This window comes from Saccopteryx leptura, chromosome 1 (genome assembly GCF_036850995.1).
Source record: "Saccopteryx leptura isolate mSacLep1 chromosome 1, mSacLep1_pri_phased_curated, whole genome shotgun sequence".
In the NCBI taxonomy this organism is placed as follows: Eukaryota; Metazoa; Chordata; class Mammalia; order Chiroptera; family Emballonuridae; genus Saccopteryx; species Saccopteryx leptura.
In genome coordinates this window covers 71,334,010-71,361,928 of record NC_089503.1, presented here as the reverse complement: position 1 = coordinate 71,361,928, position 27,919 = coordinate 71,334,010, and the positions used below count along the sequence as shown (strand labels likewise).

General features: G+C 38.3%; 1 protein-coding gene across 21 annotated transcripts in view; it reads left to right on the top strand.

The window, feature by feature from the left end:
- Positions 1-27,919, top strand: part of SYTL2 (synaptotagmin like 2) — a 128,228-nt gene that overhangs the window by 98,935 nt on the left and 1,374 nt on the right. For 6 of the 21 annotated variants that reach the window (XM_066370079.1, XM_066369975.1, XM_066370052.1 and 3 more), the window contains 11 exons: positions 750-851; positions 2,815-2,868; positions 4,101-4,148; positions 8,349-8,443; positions 11,577-11,696; positions 12,968-13,137; positions 14,452-14,554; positions 17,510-17,680; positions 20,453-20,531; positions 24,067-24,166; positions 26,568-26,773. In XM_066370079.1, the coding sequence (XP_066226176.1) occupies positions 750-851; positions 2,815-2,868; positions 4,101-4,148; positions 8,349-8,443; positions 11,577-11,696; positions 12,968-13,137; positions 14,452-14,554; positions 17,510-17,680; positions 20,453-20,531; positions 24,067-24,166; positions 26,568-26,773 (1,248 nt within the window). Of the gene's footprint in view, positions 1-749; positions 852-1,284; positions 1,309-2,814; positions 2,869-4,100; positions 4,149-8,348; positions 8,444-11,576; positions 11,697-12,967; positions 13,138-14,451; positions 14,555-17,509; positions 17,681-20,452; positions 20,532-24,066; positions 24,167-26,567; positions 26,774-27,919 lie in introns of those variants that run through there. The other 15 variants (XM_066370005.1, XM_066370128.1, XM_066370118.1 and 12 more) reach the window with 6 other exon arrangements.

Genomic DNA, 27,919 nt, shown 5'->3' with positions numbered 1-27,919 from the left:
GTTTGTGCTGTCAAAACAGAAAAACTAAGGACTATTCTAGAGACATTTTTATAAATTTATATGTATTTGGATATTATAGTCTAAGGTTATGCCCCTTTCTTTTGAGAAAAGACATTAGTAGATGATAGAGCCATATACCACCCCCTTTAAAATGTCTTAGTAAAATAAAAAGTTGACTACCTCATGTCATTTCCCAATATTTTGATGGAAATTTTACTAGCTCATAAAACCCAAAAAGCCTACATCTGTTGATCTGGAGGATTCACCCATCTGTGTATTCGATTATACACAGATGTTAAACATCTGAATCCTGCCTTCAGTGGTTTTCAGCTAATTTTTTTTTAATGTTTCTAAAACCATTTTGTGGCTATCTTCAAAAGCTAGAAATGAAGTGGAAAGATTCAGAGTTTGGCACAGAACAAATTATGTGCCTAAAATAGAGGTGTAGATGACTAGGAGAACACATTTCTATTAATGTGGCAATCTTGTTTCCGTATGATTTATGCTTGCAAATATTTCTTGACCTTTTTTTTAAGACATACTATTCATGAAGAGATTTGATTTTCTTCTGTGACATGCTTTATAGAGAACACAGAAGTATAGGGGCTTATGGCATAATGCTTCCTTTCAACCTTCCATTTCAGTGTCCATGCATTATTAAGAGTTTGGTGGGTGCTGTGTGTGTGTGTGTGTGTGTGTGTGTGTGTGTGTGTGTGTGTGCAGTGTTCATTGATTTTGTCTTATAACAGGTTCAGAAGAAGAACCGAGTCCTGTTTTGAAAACTTTGGAAAGGAGTGCTACTAGGAAAATGCCTTCCAAAAGTCTAGAAGACATTGCATCAGATTCATCAAGTGAGAATGAAGTTTGCCCCACTGTTTATGCCCCCATCTAAGCTTAGAAATGCTCGTGTGCTCCTCTATGCCCTCACTGCATGCTGTTGTGCACTGATTCCCCTGAAGGGGGGCTTAACAGATGAGAATAACCTTTCCCAAGTGAGCTGAAGAGGCTTGCCCTAAAGTGGCTGGAACTTTGCTTTTAAAATAATGCATGACATTTGGTTACTACAACACTAGGTTTCCTTGCATTGAAGAATCCCAGTTTGAGTGTTTATTCAGGTACAGTGAGTTTAAAAAAATTGTGGTAGGTAGTGGTTCTAGTAGCAATAACTAATATTTGTTGAGTACTGTGTGCCAAGACTTGGCTAAGCGTTTAACGTGCGTTATTTTATTTACAAGGCATATGTAACCCTGTGAGTGACAAGTTGTTGTTATCCCCATTTTACAGGTGAGGAAAATGAAGCTCAGAGAGGTAACTTGCTTAGGATCACTCAACAGAGCTGGGTTACAAAACCAGCAGACTATTGTCAAGTGCATTTATGACGATGTTGGATAGCTGATGAATTTTGCATGATATGGAGATGAATTAGTTCCTGGCTTTAAGGACTTGCCTTTCTCTTTTATCCCTTATTGTCATGCATTGCCTTTTGATACTGGAATTATAAACTCCAAGACTACCTGATACACAACACTTGAGGCACCTTATTCCCCACTGGCTGCTGCTTTAATGGGCAAAGGATTTCTTGAGCACTACTATAATACACACTGTGTATAGGGACTTGTGGCTCAGACAAATGGAGTTAGAACTCAGGACTTCTAGGGGTTTTGTTCTTATTGTTTTAAAACTAAGATACACCCTTAGGATTACAGATGTTCATGAAAAAGTTTAATGAGGAAAAGTTAACCATGGTCAAACTCGTATGATTAAAAATCAACCATTGTCATATTTAGAAGACTTTTTATATACCTGCAATTGAGACTAAGCAATCAGAATTTTAAAAAAGGAAAAAAGAAAAAACACTCCACTAAACAATTTCTGAAATTCAGAGATCCCAGGGTTCCAAAGGCAGTATTCCCAATTTGGCACACAGTCCTAACCATGCTAAAGGTCTTGGAATCTCGGGGTTGGAACGGACCTTGAAGGTTACCCATTCCCACCCACCCCCAACACAGGAATTCCCTCTAAAGCCTTCTGAACAGGTGGCCAACCCCCACATCCGCCTGAATGCTTGCGGAGAAGGCGAGTCAGTCCTTTGTTGGACAGCCCTGATTGTTCTCCCTGATGTTGGGATGGACCCCGAGGGAGAAGAAACGCTTAGCAACAATTGTTCAGTTTGGCAAACCTCTTATTTGTGAACATGGGGCCATTTCCATGGTGCAGCTTTAAAGTACTCAGGAATGTATAGGGTTAAAAAAAAATTACCATCAGCTGATGGGTATTCCCGCATGCTCCCTTCCAAATACCATTACCCACTCTCACACTAGCCTGCCAAGATTCCACTTAGCAGCTGGTCCCCAGTCACAGCTCTTCAGTTGACTTCTCAAGCAAGGCTCCCAGAGACGCACACAAATGGTGATGCACGCACAGAAATATTTGTTAATGACCGTGGGTTTGGGAAGGTGTTAGTCATGGCTAGCATCTTACCCTTTTGGAAGAATAGAGGGGCTGTTGCAGCCCCATGCTTTTCCCTGCTGCCAGTCGATTGCTTGCTCTGAGCTAACCCTCTAACCCTTGGGAGTCTGTGTGCAGCAGTGTGCTGATGTAAGCTGCATCGAGGCTGAAATGGGAGCTCCCGCTATGGCACTGGCTCAAGTAGCTAATCTAAAGAGAAAGTATTTTGGGGGAGACATCTTGGTTGCACCCCTCACTGCATCTTGACTAATTGCTTCCAACTCCGGGGGCTTTCAGGGACAATCTCATTGTTCTTTCTCGCAAGGGGTCAGCCGTGTTAACCGTTTGTTAATTTCTCCTGAACAGATCAAGCTAAAATAGATAATCTGCCAGAAGAATTAGTGCGTAGTGCTGAAGATGGTAAATATCTTTATGTATCTGCATGTTTGTCTGTGTATTAGATTCTGGGGTGGTTTGGGCAGTTACCAGGACACAGCTGTTGGATAAATAGAAACGTCATTTGCCACTATATGATGAATGGTGCTGAAGTTATTATAAAATGGTTCTGACTTGATGCATTTAATACTAGCTGTATTTAAGGCTTCTGCTGGTGATAGCATTGTGAGAATCTGCTCAGAGACCCTTGGGAAGCGAGGGTTTCTATAAATAGAAAATTGTATTTCTATGGGAATGAGCTGATTTTTGCTACTCTGACTTTCATAACTCCCTGCGAAGGCAGGAAGAGTGGGTGGGTTCCTGGATATTTTCTTATATTTGATTCTCATCTCTCAGCATATAAATCTCTCTGGGCATACCTGGTAAAGCCTTGAATTCAAAGGAAAGGGTCCCAGAACAAAAGTGGAGACCCTGCCTCTGTTCATGTAAATAACTCCAAATAGACAGCGGGTAAAAGAACTGATTCTGAACATTAAGGAATCAGAAGATTTTGAAGCTTGTCAGTTGATCAGGTATTACTTGGTTCAGTTATAAAATGAATAAGGTAATAATGCCTTGATGGGCGGAGGAATGGAAATGAGTCTAGTTTTTATAGTTTAGCATTTATGTAATTTATATCTGTATGCTGGAATTTTGTTTTCTAAATTCTTTGCTATAATAATAAAAATGTATATTCACTGAGCTTTCTCAGAGAAAAGCAGCAACAGAGATTCTCAAAAGTCATTCCTTACTTTTATGAAATAGATTTGTCTTTCTCATTTTATGCTTACAACAACCATAATGAAGTAGGTGGGGCAGGGGTTTTGTATCTTTGTTTTACAGATAAGAAAAGCTCCAAGAAATTGGGTGACTTGTCTGCACTCCTGTAGCTAGTCAGTCAGTGGGAGGATAGGGACTAGAATCTCAGCTTCGCTACTCCTAGTCCAGTGCTCTTTTCCACTTTAAAAGCTGGTGCTCAGTGAATTGGAGGAAAGATGCTAAACAGCTCCTATGGTGGATGTTGAACTTTTAGTTGAACAAGAGACTTAAAGAGGCTAATGAAGAGTCATACTGGGGACTGGATGAAAGCAAGCTGGAAATCCTTCAGATATACTCTGCAGTCTTAGCTATGAAACTGACATTTGAGCTTTACTTTCATGTCTCTTTTAATCCTTCTGTTAAAATGATATTTATTCTCAATGTGCTCTTCTGAGTAGATCAAAAAGCAGATCAGGAAGCAGATACAAATGAATGCATACCAGGAAGTGAGTAGCAGGTTCCTTCTCACAAATGACTCAATGTTGCCACTGTACCTGGTGTTAAATATACTGACATAACTAACCCCATTAATAACATAGCTTTATTATTGGTACTAAACTCTTGCAGCTTACAAAACTATTTCATTTTGGCAAGGGTTGTATTAAAAGCATTTTACTATTGTCTGTGTTGAAAGATTAATTGGTGGTTCAACTGAGGGAGTGTTACAAATTTTTAAAAATTATTATAAGTGCATATATATGTAATATATATGTTGATGCTGGATATTATCCTTTTACTAGTCTCTCTGCCCTTTGAATCTTTGCTTAAGATGAAGGTGGCACCTTCCAATATCACTTGGCTTTTATGTTGCAGTATGGTCTTGAGAATTGGATCTCTGTGGTCTTTACACAAGACTGTAGATATGAAGCAATTTATAATTTATTTGGATCTAAAAAAGAACTGTACATTGACAGTTAGTATGTAGTGTGGTTGTGTATACCTATGTATCTATAGAAGCAGATGTTGTGATGTCCAGGGTTTAAGCTCTGGGGTTTAAAACCAGACTCAAACACTATCTATTCAACATGTAAAGCAAGTGAACATCTGAATCTTAAATAAATGTACACTTGTGTAGGTAGTGTACATAAACTACCATATTTTTGCTCCATAAGACGCACCTAGGGTTTTAAGGAGGAAAATAAGAAAAAAAATATTCTGAATCAAATGGTGTTTTAAAATATTTAATAAAACATACCACAATAATATTTCAACAATGTAAACTCAACAGCAGTATTAACAACCATTAGCACTGTTATTAACAAATGAGAAGAGACTTTAATGTTCAAATGCTCTTCTAGTTGTCCAAGAACCCACAGCAGCTAAAAAAAATGAACATTCACTCCATAAGATGCCCGGGTATTTTCCCTTCCACTTTTTGGGGAAAAAAGTGCATCTTATGGAGCGAAAAATATGGTAATTCATATTCACCACCAAGCAAAAATTAGGATTCTTCACTCTTTCCTGTCCAATTTTAAGATTGCTATACTTAAATGTGACTACTATGTTGAGGACAAATAGCACATTAAAAAGGTGTTTGTGCTCCAAACAGAGCACAGAGGATGCATGTATGTCTTTTTAGTGCCCCAGTTTTATCCAATGTCACAATCTTACGCACTGGAGGTCTGAAGATAGTGATACACATGCCTGCCCTCAGGAGGCCAGGGGAGTCTTAGTAACAGTTTCCCAACATTCTTTGCATGTGCTCGTAGGTCTTAGAAGAGCAGCTTAAATGAAGGAGCCGTTAGATAAACGAAGTGCCAATGACATCTTGTCTGAAATCTGAAACTTTGCTCATGAAGTGCTCCTGCCAGAGATGAAGGTGCTGAACTTTAGCATATGACTTGACAAATTTTTAGGGACCACCTAGGAAAAAAGGCAATCCAGGCTTTGGTCCTTGGTGTTATTCTCTCTGGCTACTACAAAGGAAACGAGACTTCTGTACTTTAGGGGTGCTGGGTAATGAGGCTTTTCCAGTTGCTTTTAAACTGGCAAATACTTAAATTTCTGCATCTTATTTTATCTAGCTGTTTTGTTCAACATTTAGCCTGAGGAGTGTAAACAAAAGAGATACTTATCTATATATACATCTACATCGGTATAGATATAGATACATAGCCAATATGTCTACATCTTCATTTGTGACCTCCGGATGAGTTTAGTTATTGGTCAAGGCAAACAGGCTAATCATGTGGTGAATTCTGGATAAATTCTCTTTTTTACAATATTTTCCAAGGTGACTCTTAATGCCTGGGCTGAGAGTATTCCTTTTCTCTAGCAAAGAGTATTCTTACCACACAAGACAAAATGAAATACATACATGATCTGTATAACTAAAACGAAGATAATATTCAATGCCAACTTTAATTGAAAAATTAAAAAAAAATTTAATGGTTTACTGAAAAAAAATTAATTACCTGATCAAAACATAGATAACTACAAAAACTGACTATGTTTGAGTAGTGAATATATACTTTGAAAATAGTAGGGAGTAGTGCTGTGGTAAAAAGGTTTTGCATACTTTCTGGGCTGTCCTGTGCCCTCATGGGACCTAATCTCACACTGTTTCCGGACAAGTCACCCAAATACACACACATACACAGTATTGTTTAATGGGAAGTGATTAAAGCAGATATTGTCTGATGAGATACTATAAACATATTTTGATACATTTGTGACCTAAGGCTAGATGAGAAGTATACTATGTGAATGAGCAAATATTTAATATGTGTTGTTCAGTTTTCAGTTTTCCTTCAATTAGATTTCATTTAACTAAAAATAAATTTAGCTAATGCTTAGAGCTGAATTTGAGTGTGTAGAAACTGATTTTTATTTGTCTTCCTAGCATCGTTTTCAGTGATAAAGTCAATATATTTGTATCACATTATAAAGATAATGTAAAGAATCTCTATCAAATAATATTTATTTGTTTAGCAAATACTTATATAGGGCCTACTATGTGCCAGGCACCATTCTAAGCACCTTGAAAAATATGAACTCATTGAATATAAAAGCTCTGATTCAGCACAAAAAGAAAAAAAGAAACATTGTGTCTAACATTGTGATTCTTAGACAAAGAACAAAATAACTTTCTAACTAGAGTTACACAACTTAGAAATACAATTCATCTTATTGTGACTTTCACGTATATACTTACTGAATAAGAAAGAAACCATATGCTACATTTTTTTAAAGATAGAGAGAGGAAGGGAAAGAGAGGGGAAGGGGAAGGGAAGCATTCATTTGTTGTTGCACTTAGTTGTGCATTCATTGGTTGCTTCCCGTGTGTGCCCTGCCTAGGGATCGAACAGCAACCTTGTTTCCTGAATATGCTCTTAACCCATTTATGCCTAGTGTTCCCTTATTGGAATGGTAGTGACATAGGAGTTATTTATATCCTACTGCTCAAGGTCATTGCGAGGTCTGATTTTTTCACACATGTCTGCCTCCTGGGGGAACGTGTTATCACGTGGTGCACAGTTAGTCACTGCTGCAGAGGCTGGCGTGCTGGGAGCTTGTCAAAAAGAGATGTGACTTTTTGGAAAATTTTTGAAGAACTGAATTTCAAAAATTTCAACCTCCTGCATAAATGGGTTAACCAACTGAGCTAACCAGCCAGGCCTCCATATGCTACTTTTTCATATTAAATTCTTAAGAGTATCCTAACTTGAATCATTCAAACTTGGCCTTGAGTATCTCTATTGAAAATATTTGAGTTGATAGATATCTAATATGTGGAATCTAAAAAATAAAATAAATGAACAAAATAGAAACAGATTCATAGGTGCAGAGAACATTTTTACAGTTGCAAGAGGGGAGGGGGCTTGGGGGATTGGGTGAAAAGGTGAAGGGATTAAGAAGTACAGATTGGTTACAGAATAGTACAGAAGTTACAGAATAGTCATGGGGATGTAAAGTACAGCATAGGGAATATAGTCAATAATATTGTAATAACTCTGTATGGTGTCAGATGCATACTAGATTTGTCAAAGTGATCACTTTGTAAATTATATAAATGTTTAATCACTGAGTTATACCTGAAACTTATGTAACTGTAATTGAAAAATAAAAGATATATAAAATAATCATTTCTATTTCCAAAAAGTAATTAGTTTTGGTTTTGAAATTGTAATGGTCTTTTACGGTAATCTCCACAATCACTAAACAAACAAACCTTCTTTTAGGCCCTCAATAACCAGGACACATTTATGATTGAGTTCTGTACAAAGATCCTTGCTGTCCAATGAAATAGTTTTTTAGCCTGCAGCATATTAAAAACATAATATATCTCAAGGAGATGAACCAATAAATGATAGATTGTGTGATTCAAAACTGTGATGTAAAAAAAATAAGTTAAAATAGATTAACATTGGCAGTATGTTTTAGTACAGTTCAATAAAAACTAACGGTTTTTAAATTAATTTTTATTTTTGTTTGGTTCAACTCCTTGCTAGTTTTCTCTATATACTTAATTTATAAAAACTGCATGTTGCTTACCTTATGATCCTGTGCATGTGAACTACTGTGCCCTTCACCTTTTTACAAAAGCACCTCTCTTCGTAAATGAAAGAAAAGCGTGTTTTCAACTTGTGCTTTATGCTTGTCTGACAATTGTAAAGATAATTTTGAACGAAAATGCTGCTGTTTAGTTTCCACAGTGCCTTCCCCGCCTGATAATCAGTTTTCCCACCCTGACAAACTCAAAAGGATGAGCAAGTCTGTTCCAGCATTTCTCCAAGATGAGGCAAGTTTATCTTTTGTACCTTTGAAAAATGGAACCAAATAAGTGCATCTGCTATGCCAAGGTTGGTGTACTTGTATTCAGCCATGGCAGAGACCAGAGGTCAACAGGACTGACCCTTACCTTTCATATCAATAGAGGTAGTGTTGTTGATTCTGGAACAAGGCAAGGCGTATCTTATTTGACTCGAACAGTAACTCTTTTTGGTAGTAAAGTCAAATTGCATAGATTTGGAAATGTGACTTTTGTTTCAAAGTGGGTACAAAATAAGAAATCCAGGCAGGAATATGTTGGCATGAACTAACTACTCCTTTGTTGTTTAGAGTACAGTTGATTTATGAATGCTTAGTCTAGGTAGCATGACTAGCTTAAAAACATTTGTTAAGTAACAATGACATAGCAAACTGTAAGGGTATCTACTGGGTATAGGCACTTTATACACATTATCTCATTTAATTCTCCAACAACCCTAGGTTGTGGGCATCATTGTTGTCCCCAGATATTATAGATGAGGAAACAGACTAAGAGAGGTGAAGTAACCTCACTCAGCTAGAAAAGGGTTGAAACAGGACTGGAACCTGATCTGTTTCCCATGCTGTTAACCATTATTCCTACTATTTCAAATAAGAACATAACTACTACCTACTATTCATTGAGTGCCTAGTAAGTACCAGGCATTCCATATTCATTCTGCTATCTAACTCTCACTAACTAAATATGGCACTATTTCCTCCATTTAATAAAAAAAAAAAGGGAGGGAACCTCAGAGAGATTAAGTAACTTTGCCAAAATCCAACAGCTACTAAAAAGTAGATCTAGAACTGTAAATCAGTTCCTTTGACTTAAGAAGAAGAGCCCAAGATTCCAGGTACTTACAGCCAGGTCATTAGGATTCTGAGCTTTGGAATCAGCTATCCCCTGCCGTGGGTATGCTACTACTTTGCTTTGTGATTATGGACAAGTTCCTTAACTTCCCTGAGTCTAGTTTCTTAGTACCTACCTCATTAGGTTGTGAGGAGTCTGTGAGATAACGTGGGGAAAACACATAGCACAGTGCCTAACTTGTGGTGAGTACCCAATAAATGCTACCTATAACTATTTGCAGTTTGGGTCTGATTTTTGATGGAGAAATGAAAAGCTTCATCCTCAAGCATTCTCTTTGTAGATAAAACATGAGGACAGCTCTGGACAACACGTAAATTACACCTCTCCTCCCCTACCTCCCAGGCAACATTGTTGGGCCTTAAATGAAGTGTATCTGAAAATAATCAGCCCTTGAATATCTCTAAGAGCCCACATTACAGTTTCTTTGGGAAGAACCACTCATTTTTTAAACGAATTCATTAGCTGTGAGGCAACAGTAGACACCTCGTGGAGTTCCTGTGCTTTTATACCTTTGTAAATATGCTGTGGTCTTGCTTGGTCATATGAATGAACCACATAATAATTTTTTTTGTTTTGTTTTTTTTCTGAAGCTGGAAATGGGGAGAGACAGTCAGACAGACTCCCGCATGCGCCCAACTGGGATCCACCTGGCACGCCCACCAGGGGCGACGCTCTGCCCACCAGGGGGCAATGCTCTGCCCCTCCGGGGCGTCGCTCTGCAGCGACCAGAGCCACTCTAGCGCCTGGGGCAGAGGCCAAGGAGCCATCCTCAGCGCCCGGGCCATCTTTGCTCCAATGGAGCCTTGGCTGCGGGAGGGGAAGAGAGAGACAGAGAGGAAGGGGGGGTGGAGAAGCAAATGGGCGCTTCTCCTATGTGCCCTGGCCGGGAATCGAACCTGGGTCCCCCACACGCCAGGCCGACGCTCTACCGCTGAGCCAACTGGCCAGGGCCCACATAATAATTTGAGAGGCAAATGATATCAGTTCCTGGTTTTTGTTTGTTTGTTTTTTGGTTTTGTTTTGGTCCTTCCTTCAGTTTTAAACTGTTGCCTCAGCTCCACACACAAGAGTCCAAGTCTGAGTTTGTGCATCATAGATGCCAAATGAAACTGTGTCATTTTACCTTTTGAAGTCCATGGGGTGGGACTGGATGTTTAAGGAAGTGGAGATGAAATCAGGCCTTGTTCCTTTGTCCATGGTGCCTTTGAGGCTTAGCATCAGTGATGTGTGTTGAGTGCCAGCTATCTGATAATCAATGTTCCAGGTCAACAAGACAGGGTCCCATCCTTCCAATCACACTGTGATCTGATGTAGCCAGTGGAATGTAGCACATGCTGTAACAGAAGGGAATGTACTGTAAGCATGGGGGGTGGGGTGACAACAGAGACATTAAAAACCTTTGGATTTTTAAAAATCCTTGAGGATTCTTTTCTCATCCATATAAGTCATAAATTTTGTTTTTCTTTAACTCCTTTCTTAATCTGCACTATAATTGACATCTGTGATAATTGCATGGCCCTGGAATATGTTGGCATGAACTAATTACTCCATGAAGGTTTTTCCTAATCCCAGGAGCCAGTGAACTGCCCATAAACTCTCTGACCCCCAAAGGAGCCCATTCTGAATCATGAATTTTTTAAAACTACCATCTAATAAACGTTCATGTACTTCCCTATAGCAACAAAAAGATAAGTGCAATAGCACCATAGAAATACAGGAGAAGTGGTTTAAAATTTTTAGTTATATCACTTGTAGTTGAAACATATCAAACTAGCATTTATTTTTCTTAATTTTATTTTCAGAGAAGTTAAGGCTATGTTAATAATGAGAGGAATTAAGGATGACATTGTATGTTTGGACAATAAAACCTAGAACATTTATTGTCTGGGTAAAGTTAATTTCTCATATGTCAATAAAATTCTCCAAGAACCATAAATGTGTAATATTGAGAGAGCAAGAAGCTCATAGTAGTACTGTCTCCTGTAGCACCTTGGGGCCACTTTGTAGGTGAAAAAAAAAAATCAGTTATTTTGATAGCTAAGCTCTGTTCTCCTCCTTAGGTGAGTGAGGACCAAGGCAGACCAAACACTCCATCCTGAATCCCACTCCCTGGCAATTAGCACTAGCGTCCTTTGACCTTGGGAAATGTCATAGATCAATGTGATATTAAGATACTGTCTTTATATAAACAGATTCTGATCTTGACTCATACTGAATTTAAATTGTGTATATATTATATGATGTTTTGTAGAGTGATGACAGAGAAACAGATACAGCCTCAGAAAGCAGTTACCAGCTCAGCAGACACAAGAAGAGCCCAAGCTCTTTAACCAATCTTAGCAGCTCCTCTGGCATGACGTCCTTGTCTTCTGTATGTAAACAAAGGCTCCCTGTTAATATCTCTCGCTTGCTGCCGTAAACCTTGCTCTGCCTGCTCCTGCTGCTGTAAAACGCCCTCCTGTTGTATTTCTCAGATTCTGAGGGCATGAGCTTTTCCTCTCACCCTTGATTAGCTTCTGGCTAGCTAAATCCTCTTTTTTCTTTTTTTAAGCATAACAGTTCATATCTATTATAAATCAATATGGTGTTTTGGCTGTAAGAACTTCAAAAATAAGCCTAAATTGCCAACAAATTTGAACCACTAAATTTTTCTGTGCAACAAAATGGATAACTATTATCAAGTCTGCTTAGATCAGATATGCTTTTCTATACCATTGGCAGGTATGGAATTGTACCTCTCTTTTTTTTTAGCAAGTGTGATGAGTAAAAGTACGGCCTCATAGCAAAGAATAGAAGAGATGATTCTTTGCCTTATAAAAGGATTCTGAACAGGGTTTTAAAAGCAAAGCTCCCTCAGTGTGGTTGCTCAGATTTGATTTAGAGAATTTGACTTCTCATTTGACTTCTTTCATTAAGTGAGGTAATTCTATTTGCTTGTAGTATTGTGTAGAAATATATACACTAATCCAAAAATTTCTCTGACATACATTCACAAGCACATATCTCTCCAGGTATGCTTAAAATAAAACTGTGCGTAAATTTTTACATTTCTCCAAATTCTTTTTTAGAATCTAAGTTGAATTCCTCCTGCTGACAACAATCTAATGTATGGTTTGGGGAAGGCTTTAAACTCCCTTCATCAATCATCCATTTTCTACCCTTCCTGACCTCTAAAAGCGTATGGCTCAGTAAGCATTTTCATAGATTCAGCGGATGGGTAACATAGTAAAATTCCTTTTTAGTGCCTTGGAAATTTGCTAGAACAACGTGTCACTGTGATTTGTGTGCCTGGGGTTTCTCACATCCTTTTTCTTTAACATTTTCAATACCAAGCATGCCTAAAAGTAGAACTCTGAATACCCCTTACCGTAAAATCACCCTGCTGTAAAATGAGCCAGCATCTAAGTAACTATGCATTTCACTTCTCATCTCTGTCTCTGAGAGGCCAATTTTTTAAGCACTCGTTGTATCATGCGCATCATGTCAGGTTATCTGTGCTGGTGTGTCTTTATGCCATATTAAGTTAACTGCTTTTATATGCAAACTAGGGGAATAATGGCAAGCAAGGATTATATTCGTGATCCTTGTGTTGGGTTCAAGAATGAGCTGGAGGCAAACAGTCCATGTTCCCAATGCTTGCAGGTGAGTGGCAGTGTGATGAGTGTTTACAGTGGAGACTTTGGCAATCTGGAAGTGAAAGGAAGTATTCAGTTCGCGGTTGACTATGTGGATTCACTGAAGGAGCTGCACATCTTTGTGGCCCAGTGTAAGGACTTAGCCGCTGCAGACTTTAAAAAACAGCGTTCAGACCCGTAAGTACATTGCGAGTCACTGTTTTCTCTTAGTTGCTCTCAATCTTGTAGAAATTGGGAAGGAAAGAACAGAATTGAAGGGAGGGTGTGTGTGTGACTCTGTTAAAAGGAATGTTTGAAAGGAAAAGTTGGGGTGAGAAGAATGCTGTTTTATTTACTTTATACATTCATATGCCAAACTTATTAAATTGCAAAACTGTCAGAGAAGCACAAAAATATTTCAAGTTGGAAGGAACTTTTGAGGTCATCCTGTCCAGTTCCTTCTTTTTACAGATAAGAAAACAAGGGCCAGAGAAGACAAGCAGCCATAAATTCAGGTAGTCAGTGGCAAAATGAAGAATGAGGGCTTGAACCCTAGACCTCAGTCTTCTTCCACAACACTCTCACACTTTCTCTAAAACTAGGGGCATGTGGGGCATACTCTGTAGTGTTCAGTGGTGCGGAATTAGTTAAGACTCTTGAATGAGGTCATTTCCATATTTAAATTACATTGTACAGAAGCACATTAGGAGGAATTACCATTGCTTTTTTGAAATCACAGGTTTATTTGCTATGGCTGAATGGTATTTCCCACTTATCCCTGTGCAGAAGTCGAATTCTTAATTATTTTGCTAGCAGAAACCCAGTCCTTTTTCCTTCTATTATAAAAACAACTGAGCTCAATATCTTTTTTTTAGATTGAATATGGCTGGATTAGGTGTATGCTAAGATTAATTTTAGTTTAAATAATAGTAACAAAAACTTTTTGAAGTAATTCTGTAAGTACCAATGCCTTTCTTGATAGAAAAGAAGCCGGTGGCATTAAGTACTATATTAGAAATCTGTTTTCCTTCCCTCCCCCCTATTACATAAGGCCAAAAGGAATTTATGGTCAATGCCACTGAAATACCATATTTTCCCATGTAGAAGACGTACCCCTTTCCAAAAAATTTGAGGTCTAAATTTGGGGTCTAAGATGCACTGGGTGTATCTTATACAGTGGTGGTTTTCTTACTTGCATTTCCCGCTTTTTTGCATTTGTTGTTGTATGAATTTTATGATGAATAAAACTTGAGTTCAGTAACTTTATATAATACTTTTTTTTTTTCAAATTTCAGGCCCCCAAATTAAGATGCATCTTATACAGGGAGTGTCTTATACTTGGGGAAATACGGTAGCTTTAAAGTTTTAAGTACAGATGTGTTGGTGAAAACTTACTGCTTTTCTCATTATCACGAGAGAATTATTTCTATCAGTTTTCAGTGAATTTTCTAAAGTAGAGGTGGAAACATCACTTTCTCTCTGACCTTCTTGTCTGTTCATTTCTCTTTTTAGATATGTAAAGACTTACCTGTTACCAGACAAGGGCAAAATGGGCAAGAAGAAAACGCTCATAGTGAAGAAAACTTTGGATCCTGTGTATAACGAGATACTGCGGGTAACTATGAACTTTCTATCTAGGAAAACCCTAAATGGTGACCTACATGTTTAACTAGCAAGTCTTCTTGAGTAGTATCTCTCCAGAGGAAGTCAGTTACCCAGAGAGGAGAAGGAAAGGAATAAACAGTTTCTAAGAAACTGCTTTGTATAAGATGATACAGCATGAATGTTCTGTGCATTTCTCATTCACTCCCTACACAGCCTGCCAGGCAGGTATCGTTATCTGTATCTCACAGGTGCAGCAAATGAAGCTTAGAGAAATAAAGCAACTTTCTCAAGGATATGCCACTCATGAAGTTGAGCATTGCAACCAAAGTAATCTAAAAGCATAATTCTGATTGTGGTATGTCTCTGCTTAAAAGCTTTTAGGATTCCCATTACCCTCAGGGTCAAGTCCATCCTTAACACACACCCCAGTACCTTTACAGCCTGAGCTCCAGCCTCACCTTTTCAGTCATAGTCTTCGTTCAGAAAGCCCTGACTCCTTTCCATTTTTTAGAACTACATTTTCTCACATTGCTAGGACTTTGTGCTTCCTTTGCCCGGAATATCCTCCCTTACGTTCTATCCCTAACTACCTCCTAAGGCCTTAAATGCCTCTTCCTATGAGTGGCTGTCCTTAACCCTTTGAGTAGTGAGTTTTTGTTAACCCTTTGAGTGAGGATGTACATGAACGTAGGTACTACTCAAAGGATTAACCACTGAGCCTCCCCTGTGGTCTGCTGCTGCCCTTTCCTTGTTTTATAATAGGCTAGTAACTCTGCAGCACTTGACTGGTTTGTCTGCTTTTCTATTAACTTCTAAGTTCTCTGAGGTCAGGGACCAACTCTGTGTTCTTTATAAATGGTGTGCTCTTACATAAAAGATTTAACCTGTCTCTACTTCACACCTGCAAAAGGGAGCTGATGATAGTACCTACCTCAGTAGTTGTGAATATTAAAAGAGTTGATATACATGAAAAGATGACTATACATTAAACACTTATTAAATATTGAGTCTTATCTTAGCACAGAGTCTGGGATAGGTACTCAAACGTTCTTTAGGAGGATAGCTGGATGGACAGATAGATAGACTGATGGCTCAAATATTAATACTCTGTTTTTCCCCAAACTGCATCATGCTACCTTAGTCATGAGTAACAGATAAGTTAAAACTATAAATAGAAGTATTATTCATTCCCTCTTCTGAAAATTCTATACAAGTGTTTGGCTATCCTCTGAGAAAAGTAGAGTTAAATTAATTCTCAGCCATCCATGAGTAAATTTTCTGTAGCAAGTTTTTAATTACAGTTTGACTATGATACAACTTGGCACCCTGGCTATTTCTAGGTCAGCTACTTCAGCCCTATATCAGGAAAATCCAGATAATCTCAATAGTAAACTCAGGAAAAAAAAAGTCTGCTACAACCAAATGGACATTCAAGTAGTGCATCATAAAGCCAAATAGAGATTATTTTTAGATTGAAATTACTATTATCCCTTCCATGATTACATATAATTAAGGATTGACTATAATTTAGATGAAAAACTTTTAGGATGCCAAATATTTTTCACTTGACCGTATGAAGCAGGAAAAAACAAGTATTTTTTTTCTGGAAAATTCCTGTCTTTGTAGGATATCTAATGGGAGAGCTTAGATCAGGCAAGACCAACATACGGCCCGCAGGCCGCATCCAGCCTGCGTAATGAGTTTATGCAGCCCGCGATTAAATTTTTAATATTCTCCACTACTTTAAAATCTCAGCTACTCAGAAGTGAAAGCATCTTTGATTATTGAAAATCGAGATATTTAAGAAAATAGTGATACGTGGAAAAGAATTCCGTGTGTGACTAATCTAGGGTTAACTTCCAATAATTGGTTGAATGGATTCGTGATACTTATTTTTTAGAAGAATTCTATTATAAAGATTTACAACTTTTGTACTCGTCTGTACTTGATATGAACTGTTTGATGTTTAGCAGTGATGTGAAACCCAACATTCTTTTAGGCGGAGTTTGCCAGTGCTCACCCAAAGTCAAACAATTCGTTATTTTCGTGGTCAAGTGTGCTGAATCAAGTGGCATTGTAGCATAGACAATAGCTGCAGTTGATAACTGAAAAAGTGTCCAGGCTGTTTGTAAAACGAAATAATTGTTTTATTTGCGATATAACCCCTTCAAGCTCATTCTATTAATTAAATATTGTTTTGATTGATTGCGATACAATTTGGATATTTACACAGTATGTAATTATATTTTTATTAAAATATATTTTTATTAAAATAATATTGTATATTAAAATTTTTTTCACTCACATTTATTCATAAACAAATTACATAATAAAATTTTGTTTACTTAAACGAATCGTTTTTGTATTTAACAGTTTTTAATTTTAATATTTCGTCTGGCCCATGAAAAAAGTTTTCTTTCTAATCTGGCCGAGGGACAAAAACTGTTGGCCACGCCTGACTTAGATGGTTGTATACCTATGAGGACCCGTTGTATATGGAAACTCTCTACTTTTCACTCAGTTTTGTTGTGAATCTAAAACTTCTGTAAAAAAAAAATCTATATTAAATATATACCTTGTCCTCAAGTAGAAAACAGACCATTGGATTTAAACTTTATTTGTATTTTTAGACTGATTTTGATTTGTTATACCTACTTAGAATTAAAAACATCCAGTGAAAATTGAATAATTGGTGTTTGTTTTTAGGGCACTATTACTGGCTATGATATTTGAGCCATGGTTTGCTTTTTCCAAAGAGGCAAAGAAAATCAGCTTTTGTGAAAGATGGATTTTAGCTCTATGAAACAAGACACTTAGCATAAGATGACTTTGCAGTATTCCTGAGACTTGAAACCTGACAGATGAGAAAACCTGATTTGCACGGATGACTTTTCTCTTCATCTCTGTGTTATAACTTTGGCCTAAAGTAATATTCACCACTTTAATTTCCTTCTTTGAACTGCAGTATAAAATCGAAAAGCAGATCTTAAAGACACAGAAGCTGAACCTGTCTGTATGGCATCGGGATACATTTAAACGCAACAGTTTCCTAGGGGAAGTGGAACTGGATTTGGAAACTTGGGACTGGGACAACAAGCAGAATAAACAATTGAAGTGGTACCCTCTGAAGCGGAAAGTAAGTTCAGAATTCTTTTTGGTTGGTTGGTTGGTTGGTTGGTTGGTTTGAGGCCTAGTGTGTAGGAGAAAGCTAGTATAAAATTCCATTTTCATTCAGAGTGTTTGTCTATAGTTTGGGATCATTCTGATTTTTCACTCTGTCCCATATATCTCTCATTCTCTTTTCTGTATTTTCTCTCCCTCCCCAACCCCATATGCTTCAGATTGGCTATTTTTTGCTAACCTATCTTTTTGTCCAATGATTTAAAAAAAATTATTAATTGATTTTACAGGTTGGTGGTGGGGGCAAGAAGTATCAACTCACAGTTGCTTCACTTTAGTTGTTCATTGTTTGCTTGCCATATGTGCCTTGACCAGGCAAGCCCAGGGATTCAAACCGGCCACCTTAGCGTTCCAGGTCGGTGCTTTATCCATGCACCACCACAGGCCAGGGAATCATTTTTTTATCTGCTATGTCTTATTTACTGTGATGCCCATCTGCAAGTTCTCAATGATTGTATTTTTCAGATTTATATTTTCATTTGATTCTTTTTTGTAAATTCCACTTCTCTGCTAAAATTCTTCATCATAACATTCTTTATGAATATGTTAATCACAGTTATTTGAAGCGTGTATCTGAAAAATCCAATATCTTAAAATTGTGAGTCTCTCTTATCTAAATTTTTATTTTATTTTGGTCATTTTGTCCTTTGTTCCAGTATGCCTATTCACTTGTTACTACATGCAGGGCATTGCATGGGAAAATTTCTAGAATAATTTAAGAAGGTTTACTTTTGCTTCTGACACACAGAGTAGGGACAGACCACCTTAACCTAGCCTGGAACAAATTGGCCAGAAGCTGGGGTTCAGTTTTCATATGGTCTGATCTAGGGTTTGTTTGCCCATATTCTTAGGCTGTGGCACTTCAGGGGTTCCAACTGAAAATCTAGAAAAGTAGTTCTTAAATTTTAGAATGTATTCAATTTACCTGAAGGACTTATTAAATCATTGATTTCTGGGCCCTATCCCAAGGTCTCTGATTCAGTAACATCTGGGTCCAAGAATATGCGCTTTCAGCAAGTTCCCAGGCACTGATGATGATGCTGGCCAGTGGACCATACTTTGACAACCACTGGTCTGGAGTAGTACCTGAAGCCATTCCTCCTTCGCTGTCCATGGACTTCCATTTTTGTCTCCCAGCCCTATGAGACTACAAAAGCCCTGCTCAGCTTCTTAGTCTCTTTCTGACAGACTTTTTATTCTCTCCGTTTGGCCCTACTTAAAAATCAGCTAATGCCTCAAAGTGGGAAGTAGAGAAAACTGTCAGGCTCCAACATCTTGTCCATTTGAGTCCTGTCTATCTTAATAACCCTTTAGCACCATCAAGTAGATTTTAAAATTGAATTTTTTTATTGTTCTCAGTATAAGGGTTGATGTGAACCCAGCTAGTTCATTCCATATCTGGAATAGGTACATATAAACTATTAATACGAACCATTATTTAGTATCTACATTATAAAATAGTTCCTTTTAAGAAATGCTTCCTAAATATCACATCAAAATCACCTTGAGCCCTACCCAAGACTTGCTAGATCTGAATTCCTCAGAGGATGTCAAAAGCATTCACTTTTAACTAACTTGCCTTATATTTCTGATGCATTGCCATATTTTGGAAATAAGGCTCTAAAGGACCAGATTGTGAAAGTAAAATAATTTCTCATATATGTACTTGAAAATAATACATATACATTTTAAAGTTATTATCCAGTCTTTGTTATTATTACAGGCATCTATTCATTTGTTCTAAAATAATAAGGTTAATGCAGCTTTGAAAAGGTAATATTTGGCATTCCCACTCCCACCTTTTCAACTCTCTTCTTACTCCTTCAAAGAAAGAGAATACAGATAAATCATTTTATGTGTAGATGAACAATTAAAAAAATTTTTTTTTATATAAAAACCAAGGCATCCTCCAACACTTCTCCCATCTCCAAGAAAGCCATTCTGATTTCCTCTCTCTCTCTCTCTCTTTCTCTCTCTCTTGAGACTAAAGGCCTTGAAATGTGTTCTGGGTATGCTGCAAAGTTTCCCAAGATATACAGTATAGCAGTGGTCCCCAACCCCCAGGCCACAGACCCGTACTGGTCTGCAGAGAAAGAATAAATAACTTATATTATTTCCGTTTTATTTATAGTTAAGTCTGAACGATGTTTTATTTTTAAAAAATGACCAGATTCCCTCTGTTACATCTGTCTAAGACTCACTCTTTTTTTTTTTTTAAGATTTTATTTATTCATTTTAGAGAGGGGGGAAAGAGAGAGAGAGAGAGAGAGAGAGAGAGAGAAGAGGGGAAGAGCTGGAAGTATCAACTCTCATATGTGCCTTGACCAGGCAAGCCCAGGGTTTTGAACTGGCAACCTCAGCATTTCCGGGTTGATGCTTTATCCACTGCGCCACCACAGGCTAAGACTCACTCTTGATGCTTGTCTCGGTCATGTGATACATTTATCCGTCCCACCCTAAAGGCCGGTCTGTGAAAATATTTTCTGACATTAAACCGGTCCATGGCCCAAAAAAGGTTGGGGACCACTGAGAGCAGTATAGCTCTCCCAGACATAAAAGTAACAACCTAGCTCTGATGGGGAGGAAAATTTTAATCCAGGGCACAGATTAAAATTTGTCCCAGATACGTTGTCCCAGAAATGGGGCAGATAAGGTCCTGTAACCCAGTGCCAACAAACAGGCTAAATGGTTTGTGTCTTACACCTGCTGACATTCCTTTGTTTTTCAGACAGCAGCAGCTGCCCTTGAAGCAGAAAACAGAGGTGAAATGAAGTTAGCTCTCCAGTATGTCCCAGAGCCAACTCCTGGTATGTAATGATTTTCTGTCCAGATTTATCCCCTCTCTTTATCTCCCTCTCTCCCAGGGTTTCTATGGGTCCTATATTTTCAAAGGTGAAGCCCTAAACAAACTTATTAGTAATTGTACAGGGTCAATTTACAGTTGTAAACTAGAAAATTCTCATTTTTTTATTGTGATAAAAACATATAGGCCCTGGCCGGTTGGCTCAGTGGTAGAGTGTCGGCCTGGCGTGCAGGAGTCACGGGTTTGATTCCCAGCCAGGGCACACAGGAGAAGCGTCCATCTGCTTCTCCACCCCTCCCCCTCTCCTTCCTCTCTGTCTCTCTCTTCCCCTCCCACTGCTGAGGCTCCATTGGAGCAAAGTTGGCCCGGGCGCTGAAGATGGCTCTATGGCCTCTGCCTCAGGCACTAGAATAGCTCTGGTTGCAACAGAGCAATGCCCCAGATGGGCAGAGCATCGCCCCCTGGTGGGCATGCCGGGTGGATCCCGGTGGGGCGCATGAGGGAGTCTGTCTGACTGCCTCCCGGTTTCCAACCTCAGAAAAAAAAAAAAAAACATATAAAATTGATCATCTTAACCATTTTTAAGTGTACCATTGTTAGTGTTAAGTATATTTACATTGTTATAAAGCAGATCTCCAGAAGATTTCCATCTAGTATATCCGAAACTCTACCCTTTGTCAACAGATGGTTGTTGGCACCAATTCAACGCCAACAGGAACCCCCAATTTAGGATGTAGTGAAGAAGGAAACTTTATTCAGTACAAAACAATGTCAATTGTGATACAGCATGGCTGTAGAATAATTCTGGGGCCAGAGACCCTCTCCAGCTAGACAATCCTGTTCTATCCCTTGATGGTCTGCTCTGTGCCAATCTGCTCCACTCCACGATGATAGGCTTTGCTCTGCTCTGGCAAGACATCTGAGACAGCTTCAGTCTCAATAGGAAGACGCACTCTTCATTCATCTGTGGAAAAGAAAAGTCTGCTCCCGGAGCTAGAGGGAGCTGGCTTATATAGACAGGATTCCCTACTCCTGTTCCCCGATTGGTCCATCCTCATGGAAATGATGACTCTAAATCCTCACAGTATGTTTAGTCAAAAAGACACTGTCCTGATTAGTCAAAATAGAGCTGCTTTAATTGGCTGGAGTTGTGCAGCTCTGATTGGATAGGGAAAGTGTCAATCCTATTGGTTGAAATAGGATTCCAGGAAACCTTCATAAGGGCTGATTTAGCTGTAGAAACACAGTGCAGTCAGGCAGTTTAGTGCAGAGGCTTTCCTGTAAAGTGCATTTTGCATGAGGTCCCTGTGCAGAAATGGCTGCTAGGCTCTGCTTTTTTTTTTTTTTTTTTTTACAATGACAGAGAGACACTCGGAGAGAGGGATAGATAGGGACAGACAGGAACAGAGAGAGATGAGAAGCATCAATCATTAGTTTTTCATTGCAACACCTTATTTGTTCATTGATTGCTTTCTCTTATGTGCCTTGACCACGGACCTTCAGCAGACCGAGTAACCCCTTGCTTGAGCCAGCGACCTTGGGTCCAAGCTGGTGAGCTTTGCTCAAACCAGATGAGCCTGTGCTTAAGCTGGCGACCTTGGGGGTCTCGAACCTGAGTCCTCCACATCCCAGTCCGACGCTCTATCCACTGCGCCACTGCCCGGTCAGGCTAGGCTCTGCTTTTTTATTTAGGTCAAGCTAGCTATCAGGAGCCCTTCTTAGTAGGTATCTTTTTTTTCCTCAGGGTTCACACTGCTCTACACCTTCCCCAGCTCCTGGTAACCACCATTATACTTTTTGTTTCTATGAGAAACATTTTAATTTTTTCCAGTTCAGTTTCCACTCATTTTAACCTTCACCCCACTCTTCCAAAAGTCTGTATCTGTACAATTTCAATGGCCTTTCCTGCATTTGGAATTTGGACCTATCTACAGTGCTGTGATAAGAATGGAACCTGAGTGTTATTTTTCACGGGTGGGAATTGGAAGAAGTGATATGAACTTCTAAGAAATTAGAACTCATTGGTCTTCTATTCTCAAGGTCTCACAGGGAGAGAAAGCTTTTTCCTAAAGATTACTAACTCTAATCTTTTCTGTAAATTGTGAATTCTTGATATTAGGTCCTCAAGTCTGTAGCCCTGTTAAGGAGCAAGAGACAGGCAGGAAATGAATGCAAGCTTCCCTTTCACGTCACAAGCAAGTTCCCCAAGTTATTCTCCTTAAGAATCTGTATGTATGTTATGACTGAAATCATTTACACAAATGCTTCAGTAAGCAGGGATGAAAGACATACTGGATGGTAAGGGCAGTGGCCGAACTGGAATTATGCCTAGAGAAAGGCATTCTAATTCAGTTAAAAAAAATAAAGAATTGGAGGGCAAGCAAACATATCTTTAGGATAAATGGCTACCAAACCACCATCTTTTTACTTCTGGGTCTAAAAGGCACATTCCTTTATATTTGTATCCTATTATTTATGGTCAACATGCATAGAAATTCTGCCAATTGCATTTCCCATTTTCCCCACTATTATCTCTTGGTGGCGGGAGCTAGGAGACTGTGTGTTGTGATGGGCTCCACCTTGTCTGAGTTTTCATTCATGTAGTTTCTCTTCTCTGTATTGGCTTAATCTTCTCCTCAACCTATCCAAATCTTAGATGAAATCCTGTCTCCCCCATATAGCTTTTCCTGACTATATTTCTCTTCACTGATCACCTTGTCTCCTAGAACATTACAGAAATAACTTGTAATTTCATTCTACATTATGTTTTTATAGTCTTTATTGAATTACTCTCTTTAACTTAATGGTGAATATCTCCCAAGGGCATAGATTTCTTGTATTGCATGTACATTCAATATCATTCCTAGCATAGGGCTGAACACATAATAGATGCTCATTAAATACCATTTGGTTGACTGACAGGGGTGACTCAGCCAGAAAAATATGCTAGTATCATATTTTACTGTCCAGGTGCAGCCAACCTAAACAACAACTTTGGACTAAACCAACTTTTCAGTAATTCCCTGTCCATCATATTCACTATTACATGTGTCAGTGTAATAGTCTTATAAAATGTGTAACTTAAGAAGAGTGACTATACCTTAATCATTACCTGTTTTGGCTACTTTACAGTAATATGTTTAAAATACTTCCTGTCACCACCAATTGATATTAGTATAGTGTATGAAAGTATATGCATTTCACTGACATATTTTTAATATAATTGTAAATGGATGACTCACATACCTGATATCTTAATTAAACTGATCCTGTTGAGCCAAGGAAACCCTAACAAGAATGATGTAATACTCGGAACTTGGAATCAATATAAATTATTTTCATAGAGCATCTCAGTTCAATATAGCCAGACTATAAAAGATATAGTAAAGAATATATAGATTTAGCCAATTAGGATCATATTATCAAGCACTAGCTAGTATCTCTATGCTAGGCCATTTTTAGATTGGCATATTTAGATGTAGTATTATGAAGAGAGGAATGGTAGTAAATTTTTATTTTCTCTCTTTTTTCTATTATAGGCAAAAAGCTTCCTACAACCGGAGAAGTGCACATCTGGGTGAAGGAATGCCTTGATCTACCCCAGCTAAGGGGCAGCCATCTAAATTCTTTTGTTAAATGGTAACAGCACTGATAACTGCCTCTCTCAGTTCTACAGTAGCCTAACTTTTACTGGTTGATTTTAGTCCTCTGTATCTGTGATGCTGAAACTCATCATCCATTGTTTAACTGAAATAATTTGAGACAGTGACTATATGAACTAGAGGAATCTGTGACATAAACACCCCAAGATTTCACATAGTTTTAAAATCAGTGATAAGAGGACATATGTAAAAATGAAACCAGAGACCACATACTCAGATATGTAATGTCTTCTGGTAGGTATATCTACTAGTGGAACTATATTCAGTATTAGAGTTTATGCAGTTTCTAATGGTGGCATGTCACACCTCTTGGCTCCTTAGTGAAGCACCTGTTTTATGTCCCATTTGCAAAAGGCCTTTGGCATCAGCCCTCAAACATGTGGAAAATTATTTGCTGAACAGACCAGTACTAATAGCTCATAAGAGCTTAAGACAGTTTGGCTTTTTTTTTTTTTTACAGGGACAGAGAGAGAGTCAGAGGGATAGACTGGGACAGACAGACAGGAACGGAGAGAGATGAGAAGCATCAATCATTTAGTTTTTCGTCGCAACACCTTAGTTGTTCATTGATTGCTTTCTCATATGTGCCTTGACCGGGGGCCTTCAGAAGACTGAGTAACCCCTTGCTTGAGCCAGAGACCTTGGGTCCAAGCTGGTGAGCTTTTTGCTCAAGCCAGATGAGCCCACACTCAAGCTGGCGACCTCGGGGTCTCGAACCTGGGTCCTCCGTATCCCAGTCCGACGCTCTATCCACTGCGCCACTGCCTGGTCAGGCCAGTTTGGCTTCTTAAGTGGCAAACTTTTTTCTGTTATACATATAAATGTCTGGTATCTAGTAAATAGTAACTAAATAGATATTAGTATGCCGTCCTAGCTCCCTCTAACCAATTTCATTTATATAGAGTTTACCAGAAATCCAGTTGTAGCTATTTTATATGATATGATTTATGATTTTTCCTATACATATTCTTTTTTAAAAGTAGGGTTATTGGGATAACATTGGTTAATCACATTATATAAGTTTCAGGTGTACAATTCTATATTACATCATCTGTTTATTGCATTGTGTGCTCCCCACCCAAAATCTATTCTCCTTCTATCATCATATACTATATTTGAGCTCTTTTATCCTCTTTATCTTCCTCCACCCCATTTTCCCTCTGGTAACCAACCTACTCTTGTTTGTGTCTATGGGTTTGTTTTCATTCTCCATTTGTTCTTTTTTGTTTTATATCCCACATATGGATGAAATTGTATGGTTCTTCTCCTTTTTCCACCTGACTTATTTCACTTAGTATGATACACTCAAGATCTATCCATGTTGTCACAAATGGCAATATTTCATAATTTCTTATGGCTGAATAGTATTTAATTGTATAAATGTACCACATCTTCATTATCCAATCATCCATTGAAGGACACTTAGGTTGTCTCTGTCTTGGCTATTATCAATAATGCTGCAATGAACATAAGGATATGATACCACACACAACAATTAACACAAAATGGATTAAAGACTTGAATATAAAACCTGAAACAATTAGATACATTGAAGAAAACATTGATACTAAACTTATGAACCTTGGTCTCACAAGGGTTTTGTGAACTTGACCCCAAAGGGAAAGGAAGTAAAAGCAAAAATAAATGACTGGGACTATATGAAATTAAAAGACTTCTGCACAGCAAAAGAAACAATCAACATAACGAAAAAGCAACACATTCTTCATCGATGTCAGCTGGTAAAATTTTTCAGCTCAGGTTGGTCTCCTATTTTGAGACTAATCTCAGACCTTCTTGCCTTTATAAGGGGCATGATAAACTAAAGTTAATTCAGTTATTACCATGAATTAAATGTAAATGATTACAAATATACACTTTTCCCCAAAATCACATCTAACAAATTGGAGAGGTTTTCTTTTTGAATTCTGTATAAGACTAATTCCTTAGGCTGTCACATATAATCAGGAATAGGCTGAGTTTCCAAATTTTAAGGGATTCCTCAAACAATTGCTATGTAGTAAGCACTTACTAAATGCAGGAACTGAACTAAGCTGTTTGCTTAACATGGAATTTTAATGTTAACCTTACGAATTAGGCATCTCCCTTCCCATCTTGAAGATGAGGAAACAAGTGTCTGAGAGGTTAAGTAACTTACTGAAAACACACAGCCTTAAGTAGCAGAGTCAGGATTCAAAGTAAGTCTGGTCCGCTGTAATGCACAATCTTTCCAGCAGCTGCTCCCAGCCATCAGCACTGTTTTCTACACTCTTCCCTTCCATTCCTTCGACCAATCCTAGTAGCTATGTTGAAGTGCATTGAAGGCATAAATGTTCACTCTCTCATTAAAATTGCTCTTACAATAACGTGTCCTTTTGTAGTACCATCCTTCCAGATACAAGTAGGAAAAGTCGCCAAAAGACAAGAGCTGTAGGGAAAACCACCAGCCCTGTCTTCAACCACACCATGGTATATGATGGGTTCAGGCCTGAGGATCTGATGGAAGCCTGTGTAGAGCTTACTGTCTGGGACCATTACAAATTAACCAACCAGTTTTTGGGAGGTCTTCGAATTGGCTTTGGAACAGGTAATATTTGTTACATTTTTAATTTCCTATAAGCAAAATGCTTCTGGAAACACTAGAAGTTAGTCACTTTACTTCTTCCTGATGAAAACAGCTATTTTATTTCTATTAAGTGTAATGAAATGAGTGTGTGAACGAATGTCAAGCTGTGTGCTAAGGTTTCTGGGTATGAGGATTAACAGGACACGGTATCTGTCCATGTAGAGCTTACCTTATTGTGGGGGGGGGGGGACGACAGAAAAACCTTTGTTACTACTGAAAAAAATATGTATGGCCCTTCATAGCTAAAAGTGTGCTTTGAATAATAATAGTAACTAACATTGATGGAGCACTAGTCTCTGTACTGAATGCTTTATTTGCATTATTTTGCTTACTCCTTCCAGCAATTCTATCTGAAGTTACTAATGTTATCTCTGGAACTGACATTCCAAGAAATTAAGTAACAGTTAATAAGTGGTAGAGCCACGATTCAAAATTCAGTCTGTTCAACACTAAAGCTGTAACTGAAAGGCAGAAACCACAGGACGAACCCAAAACATAAGGCTGGTGTGTTCCAAAAGGAAAATTTATTTTAAAAACACCTGGATGCAAGCATACAATGAGCTGAGACCAGCAGCAAAAAAGGTGTCAGTGCTGAGCTGCAGAAGAAAGCATTAGATATAGGGGGTTTGCTGTCATGGGGTTCATGCACCTGGACAAGCTTAGATTAGTATATTGGGGTTTTTGTGGTTTTGGTTACTGACTTAACAAGGGGATTTCTGCTTCAGAGACACAAGTTCTTTGAAGTAGCATAGACTTGGTATCCTTGGTAAATTCTGAAGATAGCCCAGAGGTCAGTCTCCCAGAAACAGCTGGGAGCCTGAGCCTGTGGCTAGGCTTTTTACAAACAACTATTGTGATTTAAACTCCCCTAATGGTCAGGTCCCTCCCCAATGCAAGCTTTCCCAGACATTTCTGTGAAGGTAAACTTTTACTACATTTCAAAGTGAAGGCCAGGCAGCTATTAAGAGAGAGAATAGCAAGCAAATTAACTCTAACCTTACAGAATGTTTGGATGAGGGGAATACGAGTTTTACAGGGGCTAATTTAACCCTAACAGTAACCACACTTCTTAGAGATCATCTAGTGTCACTTCCTACCACTCTCCTA